At 29.0% G+C, this 21864-nt stretch overlaps 1 protein-coding gene across 2 annotated transcripts in view; it reads right to left on the reverse strand.

The window, feature by feature from the left end:
* Nucleotides 1–7021: 7021 nt before the first annotated feature.
* Nucleotides 7022–21864, reverse strand: part of LOC129908402 (b(0,+)-type amino acid transporter 1) — a 70652-nt gene continuing 55809 nt past the window's right edge. For both annotated transcript variants that reach the window (XM_055984862.1, XM_055984861.1), the window contains exons 4-8: nt 11220–11462; nt 10546–11044; nt 10149–10245; nt 9768–10086; nt 7022–7135 (exon numbers count right to left, since the gene is read on the reverse strand). In XM_055984862.1, the coding sequence (XP_055840837.1) occupies nt 7065–7135; nt 9768–10086; nt 10149–10245; nt 10546–11044; nt 11220–11462 (1229 nt within the window). In that variant the 3' untranslated portion in view covers nt 7022–7064. The remainder of the gene's footprint in view (nt 7136–9767; nt 10087–10148; nt 10246–10545; nt 11045–11219; nt 11463–21864) is intronic.

A 21864-nucleotide genomic window follows, 5' to 3' on the forward strand; every position in this document is an offset into this window, starting at 1 on the left:
GCTAAACCAAAAAAATTTTATTCATATGTCAGGTCTCAGGTACAGTTTACAATAAAAAGAGAGAAAATCTTAAATTTATTTTTAAAGACCTAACATTTTTTCTATCAAAGAAAAAAATATAAATAAACAAAGTTGGAATGTTCCACTGCATATACTCGTAAAACTTTCTTACCCCAAAAATCTTATAAGTAATTTATTTCCAACACACACATTTGTCTTTGACATAAAAGTATTTTAAACTTTCTGACCATCATCCAACATCAAACATTCGTCCTTCATCTAAATCAGCGGGGGCTGTGGTTGACGTTTGTTGATTCCACAAAGTGGATTATTATTATTCACAAACCAAGCTCGTCGTTTGTGCGCTGCTGTGAAATACCTTACCCATAGCTTCGCACACAATACTTTCGAGCTCGTTGCTAACATTAACCACTTTATACGAGGACAACACACATGCCACCCGAACAGAATATTTTCGGTGAAATTGTTCGAAAGTATAAATCCCTCGCTCTTTCCTCGAAATCCAAAACATCACATACAACTTCCCACTCAAACATACAAGTAGTACTGAGTGGAGCGGGGGAGGAGTGCGCAATATAATTCATAATCCTTGGATTCGGCGAAGAAATTATGATACGTGACTGAGATAATTAATTCGAATTCTTTTTTTTATTTTTGCGGATGTGAGGCGGGATGCCAAACGAACTGTAAACCATTTTGGATTCCGGAAGAAACATAAAGCGGTTTACTTGTAGGATATCCTTATTCAAGGACTTAATAAATGTATGAGTGCTCCTCGGATATTATATGAATCTGCTATTCTACGACAAGTAAATAATATATTTTTGATGATTTAATCTTTTTTTTTTTTCAAAACAACCCAAGTTTCACAGACGTTTTTATGTTTTTATTTTTATATTTTGAAATGAATCAGAGGTTTCCTTTGGAATTAGATCAATTATTTGATTAGGGAAGCTAGTTGAAATCTAAGAGCAAAAATTGGTCCTTTTACGAGATATAAATAAAAAGTAAAAAAAAAGTATGGAGTGGACAGTTTAATCATCTACGAGGTTCCGTAGTTTTGAAATGTCTTGGTACTGACTACTGATGATTGTTCCATTTAGCTGGTTTAAATGAAGTTTAGGGACGTGTTGAGAATGTTTATTTAATTTTGATTTAAAATATATTAAGATATTAAATAATGATTTGATTTGACTTGTGGGTTTTTGTATTAATTTTATTTATTATTTTATTGGGCGCCATTTATATAATTGACCAAAGAAAGAAAAGGGAGATGTTATTGATTAAATCTCAACTCGAATTTACTCGAACCTAGATATATCGAGGAAAAATAAAAGACTCATGTCAATGACGCACAAGATGAAAGTTCTTCTAGAATCCTTTGAACGCAGAGGAAAAAAATGAATTTAAAAGCCGGGAGGGTCAGAAAAATGGTTCGAATTTTCAAACTTTTAAGAGCGGAATTCAGAGTCGTCACTCAAGTAAATATTTTACTCAAATGAACGTTTGCTCTCGCGTTTGGCCCACTTAAGCTACTCGTTACGTTAAGAAAACCTAAAGGGTTTCTTTGATTTAAGCTTATGAATACCAATTGAGGAAATTTTGAAGTAAATGCGTCAGAAAACTCATCTCTGATTTGTGCTTGAGAAAAAATTTTGCTTGAGTGACTACTCTGAATTTCGCCCTTAATCTTGTAAAAACATCAATAATTCAGCTCTCAATTTCAAAACTCCTGTCAATAGCTTTTCCTTTGACAGCCGATCCCAATTGCTACGGAAGTGCAGGGTTTCAACGGTCTTAAAAGAAATTTGCCCATAATAACTTGTTAATAAAAAAAATATTTCTATATTCAAGGATTCAAGTTTTTATCGAAACAACATAATGATTTAATTTTTTTGGTAAATAACATTATAATGATAATTTTTGTGATTGATATGCATTAAGAAATGAAAATTTCTGCAAGACGTAATAAAATTTCAAATTACATTTATTTTTTCAAGCAACATAGGAGAAAAATGCTTCGCCAATAAGTAAAATCACGTAATAAGACCAAGTTTTGGAAGGGTTCAGGGTATATAGATTTTTATATAACACTGGTCGGCAAAAAACAAAAAAAAAGTCGGGAGCAAGAACTCTGTAAGGTGATTTCAATTTACTTGAGTGTGCTGAATTCAAAACTATTAACAGTTTTATTTCATCACGTCTAGTTTTTGAGCTCTGCACATCACTAGTTTCGCTATAAAGTCAAAAAAACTAATCTTGAATGAAATGTTTTTTTGACGTTTGATCTAAAATATTATATTTTTCTTAAATATTTTGCTTTTTTTATCCAAATCAGGAGTCCAAAACTGGAATTTGCTTCAAATATACTTCAAAAAACCATAAATTACCTTAACCACCAAGATTTTGAGATATCATACATTTCTATACCAAATATCTTTTAGAAAAAAATAGTTTTGAAAAAAAAAAATAAACATATTTAAGACGATAAAATATTGCTTTTGGAAATTGCGTAAATAGTTTTGCAAAAAAAACTTTACGGTGATGAAATTAAACGCCAAAAGTACCAAAAAAATGCGTTTTTGACATGTTAATATTCAAATATTTCGAAAACGTGATGTGCCAGTGAAATTTTGACTCCAGATTCGGAATCAGCACACAAAAATCCTTTAGATAAATATGGTTTGGTTTAAGCTCTATTTTCGTTGCCGACCAGTGTAATTGGCACATTGGCACATATTGTGTTGGGAGTGGGGGTTGGTTTTTCCCCTTCAAAGGGGTCGCGAAAGTTTGAAAAACACTGATTAAGAGAATAAAACAAAATAAACTGCTGATCGTTAAGGTCATTCTTGGAACTTTTTTTATTTTATTTATATAAATGGTCCTAAGAAACTTCAATTTCCATCCAAAAAAATAATTCATTACCAAGTTTGAAGAAATTTACTGTTAAACCAATAATATGTACAGAAACGGATATTTTTAAAACTTCTGTTTATACCGTTGAAAATATATACATACTTAAACGGAATAAATTCGAAACCAGCACCATAAGCATCAGTGACATCTATATTATTTTTGAGTCAACTGAAAAAAAAGCTTCTAATGATAGAGCTTTTACTTTTTAAACAAAATCCAAATCACAATAATATGTTGGCTTTTAAGTTGCTTTCATAAAAGTGTTGCCAGTTAAAATTTTTTGATGAGACATTTTACGTGTGGTATCTTATTTTGTTGCTTTTGCGTCAAGTTGTATCTTGTCGTGTAAGGCATTTGTCACAGAAGGGCTCTTGAGAATTGAACATTTGCCTTGCAAAACCAGATTCTCTTTTGTCCTATTTTCTTTTTTCTTTGATGGCCACCTGAAAATAATCGGAAGTCATCTGAAAATAATCAGATGACTTCCGTCTTAAATTAAGCGGAAATCCACTTAAGATGAAAATCTTCTTTTTTTCAAAAGCCATTCCGGAGATAATCTTCTTCAATTGACTTTCTGCTTTATTTAAGCGGGGAAATCCCCCTGAACGACAGGTTTTTCAATAATTTTTATGAAAAACTGAAACCATTTGTAGAAATTTGGAAAAGTACATGATATTATTGACATTATAAAGTATTGATACAATTTTTTTGAAGTGAAAAAAAAAATGGCGGCTCTGCAGCCCTTCAAAGTTGACGCCTCGAGTTTGCGACGTGCAATGCGAAGGTCCAATAAATTACACTGTGTTACAAAAGTGAGGTTTTAAAATATACGCGGGCAGTGACCTATCACGTTTTGTAGAGCTAGCACCCCCAAAATCTGGAGTTAGGGGCAGAAAACGGTTTTTTTGACCTCGTCCATTGAAAAAAATCTAGCTTTTTACCCATTTTTCATTTTTTTACAGTTTCTGACAGGAAATAAATATACCTTTCAACAATGTATAAAACATGTAACTGGGTTAAACCACCTAGAATTTATAAGCTGTCAAAGTTCAAAAATTCCATTTTTTTCGTCATTTACCCAACCCATGATTCTATGTCTTCTAGTTTTTGAGAAAATTGAAAAATAAAAACAAATAAAAACAAAAAATATTTTGAAAAAAGAAAAATCTGATAAAATAATTTTTCAATTTTCTCAAAAACTAGAAGACATAGAATCATATAGTTTTCACTGTTCGATAAGGAATCAATTGAGGCAGGTTTTTGTCTGAGTAATTTTTTTCATTAAAGCTCACAGTCTGGACAAAAATAGTATAAAATGAGTTTTAAAATTTTTTTTTTCACCTATATTTTTAACTTTGAAATCGATTATTTCAAAAACTATTGGTTATAATATATTGATTTAAAAATTAAAATTAAATGTACAATTTTGCCTTTCGGAAATGGTATCATTTATTACTGTTAGTGGTGCCGTTGTTTTTAAATATTTTTTTTTTTTGAAAACTGCCCCTCCCACCTAAACTGGGATAGATAGACCCCCCTCCCAAAGAAAAAAATGTTTGTATTGAACTCCTCTACAAAAACCCGTTATCAAATCCTAGCGCCCAAGTTAACCTACTACGTTTTTTGCCCCTAACTTCAGATTTTGGGGGTGTTAGGGACTTTTTAAATACCGTTTCGTAATCAGTGCGGCTAGCTCTACAAAACGTGATAGGTCTCCGCACGCGTACATATATTTTGAGTGTTACACCGTGTTATTGATACCTTAAAGATGAAATTCGGAATTAGTACCACAAAAACTGGGAAAAAATTATTACATCAATGAAAATCGGTAAAAATGTTTTATCTATAACAGAAACCAAGAAGTAGTCTATAAAAATATTTCATTGGTGAAAGGATAATGTTTCCTTATAAACTAATTGTTAAAGACAATATTATTTATTGTATAAATCATATTGAACTTTTGCACTAAACTTCAAGTCGAAAAATGCGTTTAAAGTTTTCCTTTTCGTACTGCGTTAGGTTCGCAAGTGTGTGAGCGCATGGTGTCCAGGGGACTTTTGAGGCTTCATAAAAGACTTAGACCGCTGAGAATAGTTTATTTTCTTTTTTCGGATAGTAAAAAAAATAGTTCTAGAGGGATTTCCCCCCTTAAATCGACAATATTGAGGAGGTGATTTCCAAAACCAGCTTTCTGACCTGAAGGTAATTTTGAGTAAAATGCCAAAAAAAAACTTTACTTCGTAATACAGAAGATATAGAGCAAAATAATCTTCTACAAATTCATTCTTTACGAAATTTTAATAAAATTAAAATTTTCAAAATAAGTAGGTATATCTTAAGTCTTTATATTGAAAATTCCTTATAAAAAAATCGGAAGTATAATTGAATTATGTCTTCTTTTGGAAGTAAAACTATTACAAAAATCTTCTTTTGCATGTAAAATCACGAATTTGTTTTAATTTTTTGTAAATAAAACTTTATCAATATCAGTATTTTAGTTTATAAACAAAAATACATTTTTATAAATGAAATTGAATTAAAATGCGTTTCTGGATCGCACGTACTTGCTCTTGTTATTTGGAGTGTCTATTTTTGTTATTTGAATAGCTCTATATTTCATTTTTTTTTTAATGATAAGAAATAAAAGTCTGCAAATTTTGAAAAAAATTGAAAAAAATTGGTACGAAATAAGCTAAAAAATAAGTCAATTTTCACAAAAAACCACAACGCCATTTCCATTATATCCAAATTTTTGAGAAAAACTAAAAACACAGATTCTTAATATTGTTTACTTAAACCCTTAAGTACACACAATTTAATTAAAATCGTTAGATTGAATCAGACGCTCGTTGAAAAGACCTAAAAAATGACATGCATATCTCATTTTCCGATTTTTTTCCGATAGCTGGTTTTGGAAATCAGCTCCTCAATTCTATGACAATACAATACATCTTGTGACCAGTGTTGCCAGAGCCGGCTATTTATCGCCAAACAGGCTCCTTAAACATTTAACTCGCTAGTTAAAATTTTAATTTATCGAATTTTGACTCTTTTAACTTTGAACTTGGCGATTTAAGGCTACTTTAAAAACAAAAAGCATTTTACAGCAGCAAAAATCCTCCAAAAATGTGAACAGACAACCAATTTGCATACATTTTTCATTTGATTTTCATTTAAAATTGAATTTTACGCCCGTAAATGAGCTTGAAAACCAGAATACATCAACAAAATGAAAAAAATAATTATAATTGAAGTCTGATGAAAAAAAGGATTGTGGTGCGGATTTACTAGCAGCACCAAAGCAGCAGTCTTCCATTTAATTTATTCTCTCAAAAAAAATAGCTTACCTAGGTCTTGCAATTTTCTTGAACTTTTATATACACGATAAGAAAATGTATTATGTATCACGAAGGTACTCTTTATTATGTAATAAATCAACTAAAACAATTATAAAAATACAAATTTTTAAAATGTAAACAACAAATACATTTTTGTTACGGTTCTCACTTAATTTTTATAATAATATAATTTTTTTTTTCATCAAAATGTTGTCAATAATAAAAATGATTTTTCAGAACCATATTTGTATAAAAAAATTGCTTCATGTTGCTTGTCATGTCTTTTTAAAATTAAAACAATGTTTTTCATCGAAACATTGCATTAAAAAAAAAAAATCTTTACGTAACGAAATCTAAAATAAAATAGAAAAAATATTTCATCAACAGCCTTAAATGAAACAAAATAATTTTGTAAAGTTTACACTTTCATAAAAAGTATAATAATTTTTATTAATATTTTTTTTTTCATTTTTTTTTGTTTTCTTTTTAAACTATCCTACGTAAATACCTTGTATTTATTGCATAATAATTTTTTTTTTTATTTTTTTAAGTAAACTTTCCTTTTTTTTTAATATTAAATTAGGTACTTAAAAATATATATGTATCATATATATCTTTTATAACAATATCAAATGTACACAATTTGAACATGGTTATCTTTAAGCACATTACTATAAGCTAAGATTTTATTTTTCTTGTTAATTCAAGTTGAGAATCTATATGTAAAAGTAAAGTAAGACTGTAAGATTTTATTTGTTTTTTTTTTTTTGGTTAAACTGTATAGAATATTCATTCGAACATGGCCATAGTTGATGTTGGCACAACTTCCAAGAGCAATTGGAAAAACAGAGTTACCTTGTCTGAAATGAAAAATAAATTTATTAATTAGCACTGGTAAATTCAAAATTCCATTTTTTAGTGTTAATATGTATCTAGTAGTAATCAATTTTTTGTAAGAAGCCTCGAATATTTACTCATACCGACTTGTTATACAAAACACTTATTCCTTCATGGCATCGACTGTTACAAAGAGAAAGAATTTAAACACTATCTGCCTTCTAACAGCTGCCTTCAAGCACCTGAAAGTACAGTGGTGCGTTTCATGCTTTCTGACGTCAAAAATCATTTTTTTAATTTTTTTTTTAATTAAAAATGACGACTCCAACAAAAATTTTCGTTTACCTAAACAAAATAAACTTTTTTTATAGGTTTCAATAATCTAAATCTGAATTCGAGGTTAAAAAAAAAAACTACGTAATAGAGTAACGTTTTTGAGATATAAGAAAATGAGTCAATTTCTTCAAAGCTTGTCATCATAGTTTTTTGTCAGAAATTTCACTGACGAAAATTAAGAAAATGATTTTGTTTTTAATTTTTGACGCCAAAAATTACCAATGGCATCACTGAAAACTTCTCAACAGGGGCATCCAAGGCCCAGTTTCACCAGTTTCCTGTGATCACAAAATTGTACTTGTAATCTACAATTTTTAATTTGTGAAAAAATCAATTTTCTGTTTTACCGAAACTTGTATTTTACAAGTAACAAATTTGTGAGCTTTCAAGTTTCTTGTGGGTTTCTGTTTCACCAAAGAAAAAAATTACAAGCTTCTACTTATTTGTGAACATTTTCTACAAGAGTCAAGACGTATGTCATTTTTGATACAAGTTTGTAAAAAACGTATTTAGAGTGATTAGAGTGTTTAAAATGGCCTTACGCCGAGGGCCATTATTATTATTTTTAGAAAAGCTATGTTATTATTATTCAGGGTTTTAAAAATGCATTTGAAATTAAAAAAAAATCATTTATTGCAAGTAAAAACATTTCATAATGAAAAAAAATTGCATTAAAAAAATTTGTATTGCAACTGAAAAATATTTGCATTATTTTCCTGATCGCTATAACCTGCCTCTTAAGTATGTAAAATTTCGTTCTCTTTTAATCACAGAGGTTGGTTTTTATTGTTCATATTTGTAGTTCTTCATTCCTTAAATTATTTTATTAATTTTCTTCACTATTTACAATATTATTATTTTACCTTTTGTTTTACTGCTATAAATTCATGGATGTCATTATAAAATAATAAATATAAAAATAATCTAGCAATACAAAAATCTTAATACTATTTACAATTTTGTTTGGCATTTGAAAAATTTTCTTATTTAATCAAACTACTAAGATGTGACAATATTAGTTATTTGACAGTTTTCCGTTTAAAATAGGATTTTTTTCATATTCAATATCAACTTAATTTTCATTTGAAACCAATTTTAAACTCTGTCGTTATGAGCTAAGTAACTTAACGATCACCACAAAGACTATAACGAGCTTTACAAGTTTGTTGTTTAAACTTGTTCTTTATACAAGAAAAAAATATAATTGGTGAAACGGTAATTCTACAAACTTGTGGTTTTCAAAAGTTGTTTGTAATTTTTTTTTTTTGTTCAATAATCACAAATTTGTGAATTACTTATTTGTATACTTTGTGAAACAGAATTCCATTGTAAAAATTTGTACTTGTGATCTACAAGTTACAAAATTGTACTTGTAACTTGTAGTTGGTGAAATAGGGCCCAGACCGCCCTACCAATAATTTTTCTTCTATAATGCTTTACAGAAGCAACAATTGCATCTGTAAAGCTTTATAGAACCAAAATTGTTTGTCGGGCTAGGATCGAACCGAAGAATCCAAATCATTAGTCGCACACCTTAAACCTTAATTTTTTCTCGAAAATCAAAAAAAAAAAAAATAATATTTGTTATTTTGGTAATAATATTAAGTTAAGTGCTTTTTATGTTTTAAGCTGTTAGCTTTTGCACTTTTGTATTTAAGTTACCTCCATTTGATTTAACACGGCGGATCAAGATTTGCTTAATTGTTATTGGAGAAAGAATTTTTAATTGACAATTGATCCAATGTGTATCGTTGGAAACTGAAGAAGAAAAAGTCAAATAAAAACGGTTCAAAGGCACTGTGTTAAACCAATTTTGGAAATTTAGGTGGGTTTGGGTTATATGTCACCATAGTGAACAGAAGAGACATTCATCTCAAATTTTGTCTCATCTACGACAGCCAAATAAATAAATCTTAAAAATAAGTCTGACAGTTAAGAAGTATGAATGAATTCTGACTGTTTATAGGGAACGGTATAATGATCATTTTAACTGCTGGATCAATTAAACGTATTATGATATGATGTTCAATCTGAAGGTTTGGTATTTATAGTAACAGACAAAATTTGAAAAAGACTTAATTTTTCTAAATTTTTGCCATTTTAAAAATTAATTTCATCGTTTTTCAAATTAAATTATTCTATTCACAAACCAATTTCACTACTTTGCAAATCAAATTCACCTTCTTTGTATGAAGAACAATTTGCTATATTATTTATAATCAAATAACTATGCAATTTAATACAAAATATTAATTTGATTTGTAAGAAGGTGAATTTGATTTGCAAATTTAAAAAAACCAAAATATTATAGGTACTCACGCATGAATCTCGGTGTCATTCCTAGCTTAACAAACGGAACATAGAAGATCAATCCAGCAAATATAAATCCCAAAGCATACAAATACTCAATTTGTGGCTTATCGATAATAGGTGCAACCACAAGATACGCCGAAACGACCAAAACCAAAACTGGAATGATAAGTGGCACTTTATATGGCCGCGGATAGTTTGGTTTTGTATATCGCATCACAATCAGCGCTAACATAGCACCGCCATAAAATATCCATGCGGTGAAACTGAAGAAATCAATCAACGAATCAATGGTACCATATAGCACCATAGCAGATGCAATTAATGACTAAAATTATCAAAAAAAATTAATTAATTTTTTTAAAAATTTAAAAAAAATTTTAAAATTACATGAAATATGAGACCAGGTGCTGGTGTTAAACGACGCACATGTACATAAGAGAGAATGTCAAGAAGATGTCCCTCTCGACTTGCAGCAAAGCACAATCTACAATGGAAAATGTTTTTTATGAACATTTTATTCGAAAAAGAAATATATTTTACAGAAACACGGTTGCCAAGTTATTTAATATTTTTTTAATAGATTTTTTTAAAAATTAAGTAGGTACTTTTATGAATGAATTTTAAACCGTTATTTGAGATCTCAGATCGAAATGACAGGATTTCGACCTTTATTCAGACGTAATTGTTTGGTTTCTTAAATCTTAAATTTTACTTAAATATCAAACTAATTTGGCAACACATACCTTAACTTTAAGCTTAAGTTCCATCTTTCGTATATACATACCGTCCAGCTGCAAATAGAGTACCATTAGCACTACCAAATGTACTAATAGTCACACTAAGTGGCATCAGCCATGCCATAACGCCCAATATCCGATTACCAAATGTAACTGCAACTGCCTCAGATTCAATCATTTCGGTGGGTGACATAGCAGCCAGATATGAGATATTAATCAATGCATATGCCAATGTTACCAATGGTATGCCAATTATAATTGACCTCGGTAGGTTTTTGCTTGGATTTTTAATTTCTTCGGTGACATAATTCAAATTATTCCAACCGTCATAGGCCCACAGACCGGTGTAAAAAGCCGTCGCTATGGCTCCAAATGTCGGTGGTGGTCCGTTAAATGCGTTCTGTAGATGCTGAGTATTTCCCTGAAATAGCTTAAAGGCTCCGCCACAAATCACAATCAGTACGGCGACCAATTTGGCAGCTGTAAATATATTCTGTACAGCCATTCCCAAGTTAACACTATAACAATTGACGAACAGAATCATCACTGTTTTTGGAGGAGGGAGGAGGAGTACAGAAATAATAAATTTTTTGTTTGTGTACAGTTTTTTTTTTTTTTTTTGATAGATTTTGTTTTGTATTTTTGACTTTTTTTTTCATATTTCGTTTCCTGCTAGACAATGGCTTATGATTAAATGGTAAATGAAATAAAGATTACATACCAATTGCAACTAATGCAACCATCTTAACAACCGACGTTGGTGGATCACATTCACTAACGAAAGCCTCCACTGCATACTGAGCAAATGAAAGACATATTATAGCCATTTGGGATGGCTTTAACACCAATGTCGATACCCATGAAAACAAAAATGCCGGAGCTGGCCCGAATGCGTCCATAAAATAGGCCCATTCAGCCCCCGATGAAGTGTTCATTGTGCCTAATTCAGCATATGCCAAAGCGCCTGAAAAGAAAGAAATATTTTTTATAATTTTTTTTATATTGGTTTCGTATCAAAAAAATTCGAGGTTTTAATCAAATGTTATGAAGTCCAAAAAAGTGGTTTTCGTCATGACGATGACGCACAGTGCGTTGATTCAGTGCAAAGTATGGAAAAAATTCAAAACAGCCTAATTTGTATGATCTTTTCTTTTAACATTATTTTTTAGTCTCATGGCAAGTAAATTGTGTATAAAAACATTTTTTATTTCGGTTATAAGTTTTTGTCATATAAGTACACTAAGGATTGTTATTTTTATAACTCAAAAAGTGCGTTTTTCATACAAATTGTGTGTAAAAAGGCTTGAAACAATCAGTCATAGCTAGCAGGGACTCGGGTGGACGCGGATGAATGATACCTTTTTGGAAAGGTCGTTGGAATGCACGTGAATCAAAAATTATGCTGAACTTTGAAAATAAGCTGTTTTGTGAGAAATAAACCGTTACTTTACCGGTTATTAAAACGATCTAAGACTTTGGAGTGCAAAAAAAACCAATAAAATATATTAAGCTTACCCTTCTTACGAGTATCCAATTAAAAACAGGTTTAATTGGAGCAATTTAACTCCGTGGTGCAGCTATTCGTAAATCATCACTAAATGGCCTACTTTTGACATGTTACCTTTAAGAGGTTGTGTAGCTTGCTGTAGTTGCATTTTACAAAAAAAAAAATTACAGTTCATCTAGTTAGACATCTGGCTATAATTTTGCATTCTTCAAAACCGGTTTTAGAAGGTCAAATTTTTTGACTTTTTTCCACTGGTCGCCGCACTGTGTGACGTACGTCAGTCTGTGCGTCGTCGGTGCATCCATATGTAAATAAAGGTGGAGCTTAAACTTGTGGTAAATCCGTACTTGAAATTTGGTACGATTTTTTTTGAAACTTCCAAGGTGTAATTTTTTTTTGCAATAAATTTTTTTCGAAAATGTATCTCCCATACAATTTTTTTCGAGTAATTACAATTTTCCGAAAGCGACTTTAATGAATTTTATTAAATTTAGTCTTTTTGTCAAATCGAATATTTTGGCGTTTTATTATTGCTAACTATGTTAAAGCAAAGACTAAAAATACATGAAATAATACAAACATAAAATGTTCAAAAAAAAAAAGAAAGGTTACAGTTTTTATTGAACCAAAATAAAATTTTTGATTTGATTAAAAACGCATATTTTGTTTAAAAATTAAATATTTAGTTTTATTGAACATTTAAACTTTTGTTGTTTACTTGAAACACAGTTGGCAACAATATAAAGCTAAAATCATCAATTTTTTTAAGAAAACAAATAGGAAAGCTGTCATAAATAAGTGTTTCTTTTATGTATTTATCTTACATATATCTTACATATTGTTTTGGATTGAAAATTCTGGTTAAACGCTTGTTTAATTACGCTTGAATTAAGAAAAGGGTTCGTACACTGCACTGGGGGAAAAAACGCAACGTAAAATGTAAAATGTTCAACGTTGATTTAATGTTGAAAAAATTAACATGAAACTTCTTTTTCTTTTCAGCTGTCCTACAAAAATAAAAAAAATTTCTTACGTTGTTTCAATTTAATTTTGAAGAAGTTTCATGTTAATTTTTTCAACATTAAATCAACGTTGAACATTTTACATTTTACGTTGCGTTTTTTCCCTCAGTGTATGGTCTATATCTACTTACCTATATTATATAATGTAACTTATTCATGACTTTGCCGCAAAAAAAATATTTTTGTTTTCCTATCTATAGGTATAAAAATCGTCAAAATTGTTGGTAATTTAGGACAATCCAAGAATCAGCATACTTATAGCTCTAAAAGTATGATTTATCACTTCGGCACATTATTATTCAAAATGTGTAATTTTATATCTTATTATCTAATTACATAGCTGCATATTTAACTTATATAATAATAGTGATTGAAAAAAAAAATAATTTAAATACCTATTTTGACCGCTGGCGCTGTTTTGAAATTAAAAAAAAAATTGGCATAATTTTTATTTTCAGAAGTTAATTTTATAATTTTTTTTTCAAAAATGCCGATGGAAATGATTTTTTTTAAGCAAAAATATGTAAAAAATATCACTGTACGGAGATTATAGTACTTTCCATTCTAGGATAAAAATCAATATGCCGAAACTAAAAATCCATACATAAAAATTTTTAAATTAAGGAATCACCTCAACAGTTTTCATAGCTTATATTTTATGTTAGATCTATCAAAACTTCTTCATTATTTGAATGTATTTTAACGATTTTTTGACTGTTTCGAGAGGTTTTTCAACATTTAAACGTAATGTCACTGAATTTTGACGTAGAACTAAATAAGTTTATCAAAACATTCAGCCCTATTGTGAGTTCCACGTTCAGGCCAAAAAATATATACATTAGGGTGGGTCAAAAAAATCTTTTTTTTGATTTGGTACTCCGAAAAATCGATTGCTAGACACCTCTAGAATATACACACCAAATATGAGCTCTTTATATTAATGGGAAGGTCCTCCGCTTCGAAATTTTCCATTTTTACATAAAGCTTCTACTAAAAAAAAAAATAATTTTTTTATTAATTGACTTTTTAGCAAATTTCTTTACATATTCTTGTAGGAAATTGAACGCTCTACAAAAAAGGTCCTCTACATTTTTTTCTTTTATCTAACTGTTTAATAGATATTTGAGGTCCAAAAATCGAGAAAATCTTTAAAAATTCGTTTTTTCTTAATTTTGTAACAAATTGAAAAATTATAATAATCAAACGCGCAAGACCTATTCTTGTAAGAAATTCATTGCTCCACAAAAAAGGTCTCATTAACTTTTTTCATTAATCTAACCATTCTAAAGATATTTGAGGTCAAAGTTTAAAAAAATTATAAAAACATTTTTTACTTTTCAAAATTTTCTAAATTACTGAAAATTCATTATTATCAAGTATTCTTATAGGGGCTTAAATATCAAAGGAATCCTTATCATCAAATTGATTGCTCTAACTGTTTAGAAGATATTCGTATCCAAACCAATGCTCACTGATTTCAATAGTTTTCTTAGGACCCGCATGCATTGCGATTTGGATACGAATATCTTCAAAACGGTTAAAGCAATCAATTTGATGCCAAGAAATGTTTTGGAGAACGTTTAAGCCCCTACAAGAATACGTCTTTCTAAATTGAAAATAATGAATTTTCAGTGAATTGGAAAATTTTTAAAAATAAAAAATGTTTTTATAATTTTTTTAAACTTTGACCTCGAATATCTTTAGAAAGAAAAGATTAATTAAAAAAGTTAATGAGACTTTTTTTGTGGAACAATCTATTTCCTACAAGAATATGTCTTGTACGCTTGATTATTATAATTTTTCAATTTGTTACAAAATTAAGAACAAAAAACGAATTTCTAAAAATTTTCTCGATTTTTGGACCTCAGATATCTATTAAACGGTTAGATAAACGAAAAAAGTGTCCAGGGCCTTTTTTGTAGAGCGTTTAATTTCCTACATGAATATGTAAAGAAATTTGCTAAAAAGTCAATTTAAAAAAAAAATGATTTTTTTTAGTAGAAGCTTGATGTAAAAATGGAAAAATGCGAAGCGGAGGACCTTCCCATTAATATAAAGAGCTTATATTTGGTGTGTATATTCTAGAGGTTTCTAGCAATCGATTTTTCGGAGTACCAAATCAAAAAAAAAAAATTTCGATTCTTTTGATCCACCCTAATATACATACAATACATATTTAAACTTAGAGTTTTTGCTAAAAAATTAAAAAAAATATATTTAAAGTTTTTGCTTTATCGACCTTAATATCTTTTAATTAATGACAATGTTAATCATGGTATCAAAAATATTTCGGACTCATGAGCGATTAATTTTTTTTTTTTTTTTTTAATTTTATAATGTCTTAGACTTGATATTGATATTTTACACGCCATTCAAACTAGTTATAGAAGACACTCAACTCTAACAGGTAAATGTTGACGTCAAAAATGCCACACGACAACTACCTAACGAAAACTGAAATACGCCTTCGTAAATGAATATTTTCAGATTCTTTCGTGAGCCAAGAAATAATTTAGCAACGACAACAATCAGCACATCTGAGGGTGACCCAGCATTTTAACAATAGAAGCGTAAAATTTTAAAAATAAAATAGTAATAGCTCTATAAGATTATACGGATTCTTGCTTGAAACCCAAATTTTAATTTATAAATCAAATAGATTTAAGAAATCGTAGTAAAAAATATTGTCAAAAATTTAATAAATATAAGAAGATGACAAAAAAAAGTGCAGAAAAAATTTGGCACTATTTACTCCCAGGCAGGAATGAAAAAAACTTTAAATATTTTATTTGATTAAATTCTTCTTAAAACTCTATTCTATTTAAAGTTTTCTTCCGAAGTCGAACAAAAATATATTCTCAATACGTAGACAAAATTGCAATTAAGATAAAAACATTTTCGAAAAGCATTTGCCAAATTCAAGCAGATTCCTAATGCACGTCGCGTCGGCAGAATATGTGAATAGAATAAATTCAAGATAGTTTATATTTTATTTAATTCACATTCCTCTTATTTTTTTTTTTTACTTTTAGCTCTTCACTTTTTATAATTGTATTCTGCACATTACGTAGATGCGACCACCTTGTGATCTCAATATCTATTCCCATATCCCATCGGATGTTTCTTTTGCATAAGTGTGTGTTTATTTTTATTTTCCAACACATATGAATGCAGACTTCAATTATATTTATCAAAATACATTAAAATTTAATGAAGAATTTCAAATTAATTGTATATATTTAGTTTTTAATTTTATAAAATTTATAATGAAAAACAAAAACAATTGCAATTTTTACTCAAGGTAAAATTGCGCATAAACTAAAATATTAAACAAAATAAATAAAACTCGATAAATGTATGAAGAATCAACACGTAGCTAATTAACACAAATATTTATTTCAATTCATCTCAGCAATTTAATGAAGAAAAAAAAAAGCAAACATTTCAGTATTTCTGTGACTTTAGAGCCAAATTAATTATTTTCAATGATTTTTATTGGAAGGCAAATCTATTGTCAGATATTGTTTACATTTACATAAGATATAAAATATCATGAGATAAATTTTGTCTATTATTTTTGTAATTCTAAACATTTGTTTACGTCTCTCAGTTTTGAATAAATTATTCGATGCTAGGCTAGAATGAATAAAAGGGGTTTCCGGTTTCCTTCGATAAAACAAACTAAGGCCCAATTTATTCACTCTCCATTATTTTTAAAGGCTCCATTAAAAATTATAAAACTGTCAAATCGCATACAAATTTTAAATTTAATGGAGTGTGAATAAATTGGACCTAAGAGGCTAGCTAATGTTTTGGTATAGCGATATAGTTCTTAACCCAAAACCCGGGAGATTTAAACAACTGATCGCAAATTACAATTACTTATAATGAATTCTCGCTTTTTCTCACATCACAATGTTACGATTTTTTAAAATTTTTTATTCGGAAATCAAAATCTAGGATTACAGGTACCATTGTGTATCTTCGTTACTACTATTCCCATTTTCTATTGGCGCACTTCACACTCTATGAAAAATGTATGAAATGAGGGAAATTATAGACTTTAAAGTATTTTTTTTTACTGAAAATCTAGTTTTTTTGAGAATTTTATGTTGTTATTGGAAAAAAACAATAACATATGTAAATTAAAGCAAAAACCGCCAACGACGCACACAGGAGTATTTGCAGTAAAAACCTGGTCATAAGTCGATTTTCTGAAAATCAAAATAAGACCAGTGCCAATTCGGTTTTCAGAAGGCGAAAGTTGAAAAAATTATTAGCAGCATTTGGGTGGTGGGAAAATTTAGGATAAATGGTATAGGTATGACAGGGGAAAAATAAATTGCCCACAAAAAAATTGGGGGAAAGGGGGTGGGTGGGCGAAAAAGTGGGGTGGGTGTCAAAAATCATGGTTTTTTACGATTTCTGTCAAAATTAGACGTCCTATCGAAAAAAGTCAAATGCAAAAGTTGTAGGTAGTATAAATGTCTACAACTTTTACCGTCAAATACAGAGATTCTTTCTTTAGCCGCACCACACGAATGTGGAATATATTACCCGCCTCTGTTTTTCCCTGCCATTTTCATGTCCAGAGCTTTAAAACTAATGTGCATCGGTTTCTCCTTTTAAATCCCTCCCTATTTTCCTGAAGCTCTCACTGTGTTTAACATATTAAGGGTATTTAACTCCCTTAAGTGCGCGTTAATTATAAAAAAAAAAAAAAAAAAAAAAAAAAAAAAACAATTTTTTTCTATAACCTCAAAAATATTGAAAAAAAAAATGCAAAAATACGATTTTTTGATTTTTTATTTTTATCTTTCACAAAAATAGTTGGATTTTAACAAAACTTGGTTAAAAATTACTTTGTTATGTTTTCTATCTATTAAAATTGTTTTTTGAGCAAAAAATTAATTTTTGGATTTTTGACGAATTTAATTTGAAAAAATTGCCTATTTTTCAATCAAAAAAGTTACCGAAAAAATTTTTGATTTTTGAAAAGTTTGGAATGCAATTATTTAGTTTAAAACCGTTTTTTAAAGATTGTGTGGAAAAACTATACTTTTGTTTTAGAAAATATTGAGAAAAATTGAAAAAAACAAAAAAATGATTTTTCAGATTGATTTTTCCGTAAATGACAGTAATATTGGCGAGAAATAATTTTCCATAGAAACCAAATTATACTTTTCTAATGGTCATTGACCTTTTAAATTTGAATCAAGCACTAGAATAGCTCTAACCTGCAAAGTTTTTGAGATATTGAATTTTGAACGTCCCAAACAATATTTTTCTGATTTTTGGCATTATAATATGTCAAAAACGTGATACGAAATACTTTGATTTCTATAAAAAAAAAAATTTTTGACTAAATCGAACAGGGCAGAAAAAATCGAATGCCTTGTTCGATTTCACTAGTCAAAAAGTTTTTTTTATAGAAATCAAAGTATATTTTTCTAATGGTTTTTTTTAATGGAGAATTCTTCTTCAGTTATTTATTAACGATATTAATAAAGTTTTGAAAATGTTAAATGGTTTTTTCTATTTTAATTCGGGCTTAGAACTAGTATCTAAAAACTTTATATTTTTAGTATGTTATTATTTGAACTTTAATGATTTTGTTTTAGTATACCCCCTTATTCTGCGATGAATTGAAACTTATGAGTTAGTTTATATATTTTTTAACACAATGCAACAAAAATTGGGTGCTCTTATTTGCTCTTTAGAGAATCGAGGGTCAATTAGTTTTTCACTTTCTGATATAAAATACTCCTTACTTTATGCAACGTATTTTATTTTTAAATTAAATTTACTGATGTTATTAATGTATTTTATGTTGGGTGATCTTAATTAAGGTTGGGGAAGAGAGAAAAGAAACTGAGAATTGGGTATACAGGCCATTAATCAATTTTTTTAGTTTTTGGTAAAAAAGTAAAAATAACAAAAACTAGATTTATATTGTATTTTCTTGTAGGAATACTCATTTTAAACAGAAATAATAACAAAAACCATGAAAAATAATTATGGCCAGGTTTTTGATGACAATACTCCTATGTCCGACGTTTATTTGTTATTTGAGTTTTTTTGAGAAAAACGGGAATTGAATTTTTATTGTACTAGCGCTATAACTAATATGAGTCATGAGTGTAAGATTAAACAAAAGCTTTAGAAAAATTTTAGAGAAAATTGCAATAATTCGAAACTATTGAGTGAGAAGAATGTGTTTTTAAGCGAGATATTAAATAAAATTTAGAATATTGAAGCTTTTCATGTAAAAATCCACGAAAGAATTTTTAAAATTTCGTTTTAATAGAAATTCAATCGGTCGTCATTTTAAAAACCACTTAAGTCCAACATGCTCATGCTCAATGAGCATTGCTCATGCTCGACCAATATAATCTTGAAGAACTTTTTATTTAAAAAAAAAAAACCTTCAAAGTTTATTAAAAATAATAACGGAAAAAATCAAGGAAACAGTTCTATGGCATCTACCGTTAATAACTTTTCAAAAAAAATTTGATTTAAAAAGAATGCAGTTAAGGTAGGTACTGTTAAATTGTGTCCTAAAATATAATTTCAATTTCGCCTCTAGGGAATCTCATAAGACTCCAAATTTGAAGAAAACCCCCTTAGTTGTTTAAGCTGTAGTTCATGATAGGTATCACAAAGAAAACAGACCACATAGAATTAAGCGGATCGCACCTTAATTTAAAAGGATTTCTGCGTTGTTTTTTGCTGAGATGACTTTCAACTTAAATTAAGGTGACAAGTCAGTTGGAAATGAGTATGATAAACTGCAACTAAAGCCAAAGCGTTACTATAATATTAAAAATTTTATTTTTGGTCGGTTTTTTTAAGATGAACATTCACATTAAAATAAGATGAAGTTCACATTAAATTTAACTGAGTTTAGGTAAGTGGAATCACCTTATTTTTAGCGGATATCACCTTATTTTAAGGTGATGAAATTTAATGTGCGCATCAGCTTATTTAAAGGTGACGCTTTTTTCTCCGTGTAAAAACCGACAGAAAGATATAATTGTATTTTGGCATTCTCTATCATCGTAATGGCATGTCTTAATGTTATCTCGATTTTGATTATTTCAACGAATCTTAAACTTGCCCTACGCAAAAAGAATTCAATAAAAAATTATCTGTCACCAAACTCCTTTTTTACCCTTTTCATAATTATTTCAATTTCTAGGCAACACAAATATTCAGCTTGAAATTTTTTAAATCTTGTTTTTACAATTTCATAAGGTGAATGAAAAACTAGCTACTTTGTATTTTTTTTTTAACTTTCCCTCAAAAAATTTCAATTATCTAGCTTTGAACTTAAGGAGCAAGCACCCATGGCCTGTTTTCACATTTGATTTCCTAGGCCAATGCTATAAAAGTGAATCACTATTGAAGCCATCTGCCAATCACTTGTATTCAAGGCTTTGTTTTTTTTGATACTATCTAATATTGTTTTCAAAGAATGACGAAGGAAACACAATGCACCATAGTATGTGCGGTACTTCAGTTAAATCTTAGTATGTTTTACACTCAAACATCTCAAATACTATCGAAATACTAGAACGGCGCACGGTTGTCCAAAATGACTTATCTCGTTGCAAAAATCATAACTTTTGAACGGATTGAGTTAGCGGTACAATTTTTTTTTTTATTTGAAGGACATTTCTAGGGCTGTTATACCAATGAATTTCAATAAAATTATTTCACAGGGTGTTTCGGAATCATCGGCCAAAAACAGATTTTCTTTAAAAAAAAAGTTTAAATTAAAATTGGTATGCCATTTTGTAGAAATCACTAATCCACATTTAAAAACAAAATTTCAAAAAAATACAATGTCCCGTTTTCGAAAATTTTATTTTTCAAAAAAAAATTTCAAAATTTTTTTAAAAATCCAAAAATTATTTTTTTTGAAATTTTATTTTTGGCTTATATTTGAGTTATATAAGTGCTTCTTCACAAAAAGTTTCGTTGAAATCGAATAAGCCGTTTTGGAGAATATCGGATTTGAAAAAAAACGGTTTTATGGCAGGTACCGTAAAAAATCCATTCGGTTCCATTCATTAAGCCGAATAGGGTATGTGTACCAATCAATTGTTGATTCAAAATAAAAATATTTAGCTGCGCATGCTTGCGCACTGCCGAGATTTTGTACTTTGAAAAAAAATGAAGGCAGAAGGAACAGATTTTCTTTAAAAAAAATGTTTAAATTAAAATTGGTATGCCATTTTGTAGAAATCACTAATCCACATCTAAAAACAAAATTTCAAAAAAATACAATGTCCCGTTTTCGAAAATTTCATTTTTCAAAAAAAAATTTCAAAATTTTTTTAAAAATCCAAAAATTATTTTTTTTGAAATTTTATTTTTGGCTTATATTTGAGTTATATAAGTGCTTCTTCAAAAAAAGTTTCGTTGAAATCGAATAAGCCGTTTCGGAGAATATCGGATGTAAAAAAAACCGTTCTATGGCAGGTACCGTTAATAATGATTTTCCAAAAAAATTTTTTTCATTAGAAGATAGACCTTGTTTTCAAACTTACATTTGAATTTTTTAAACAAAATCGTTGGAGCCGTTTTTGAGCAATTACAGCTTTACTGAAATTGGTGTATGACAAGTACCGTTATTTTTGGCCCAAAAAAATTAATTCCAAAAACACCTCTGGAGGGTCTCCAAAAAATGCTACATACCAAATTTGAAGTCAATCGGTCCATCCGTTTAGGATGTAGATCCTTATACAGACAGACAGACAGACGGACTTCCGGGACCAACTTTTTTGGCATTCTCTATAATCGTAATATCATGGAAAAGTGTAATCTGAACTTTT

The sequence above is a fragment of the Episyrphus balteatus genome, chromosome 2 (genome assembly GCF_945859705.1).
Source record: "Episyrphus balteatus chromosome 2, idEpiBalt1.1, whole genome shotgun sequence".
NCBI lineage: Eukaryota > Metazoa > Arthropoda > Insecta > Diptera > Syrphidae > Episyrphus > Episyrphus balteatus.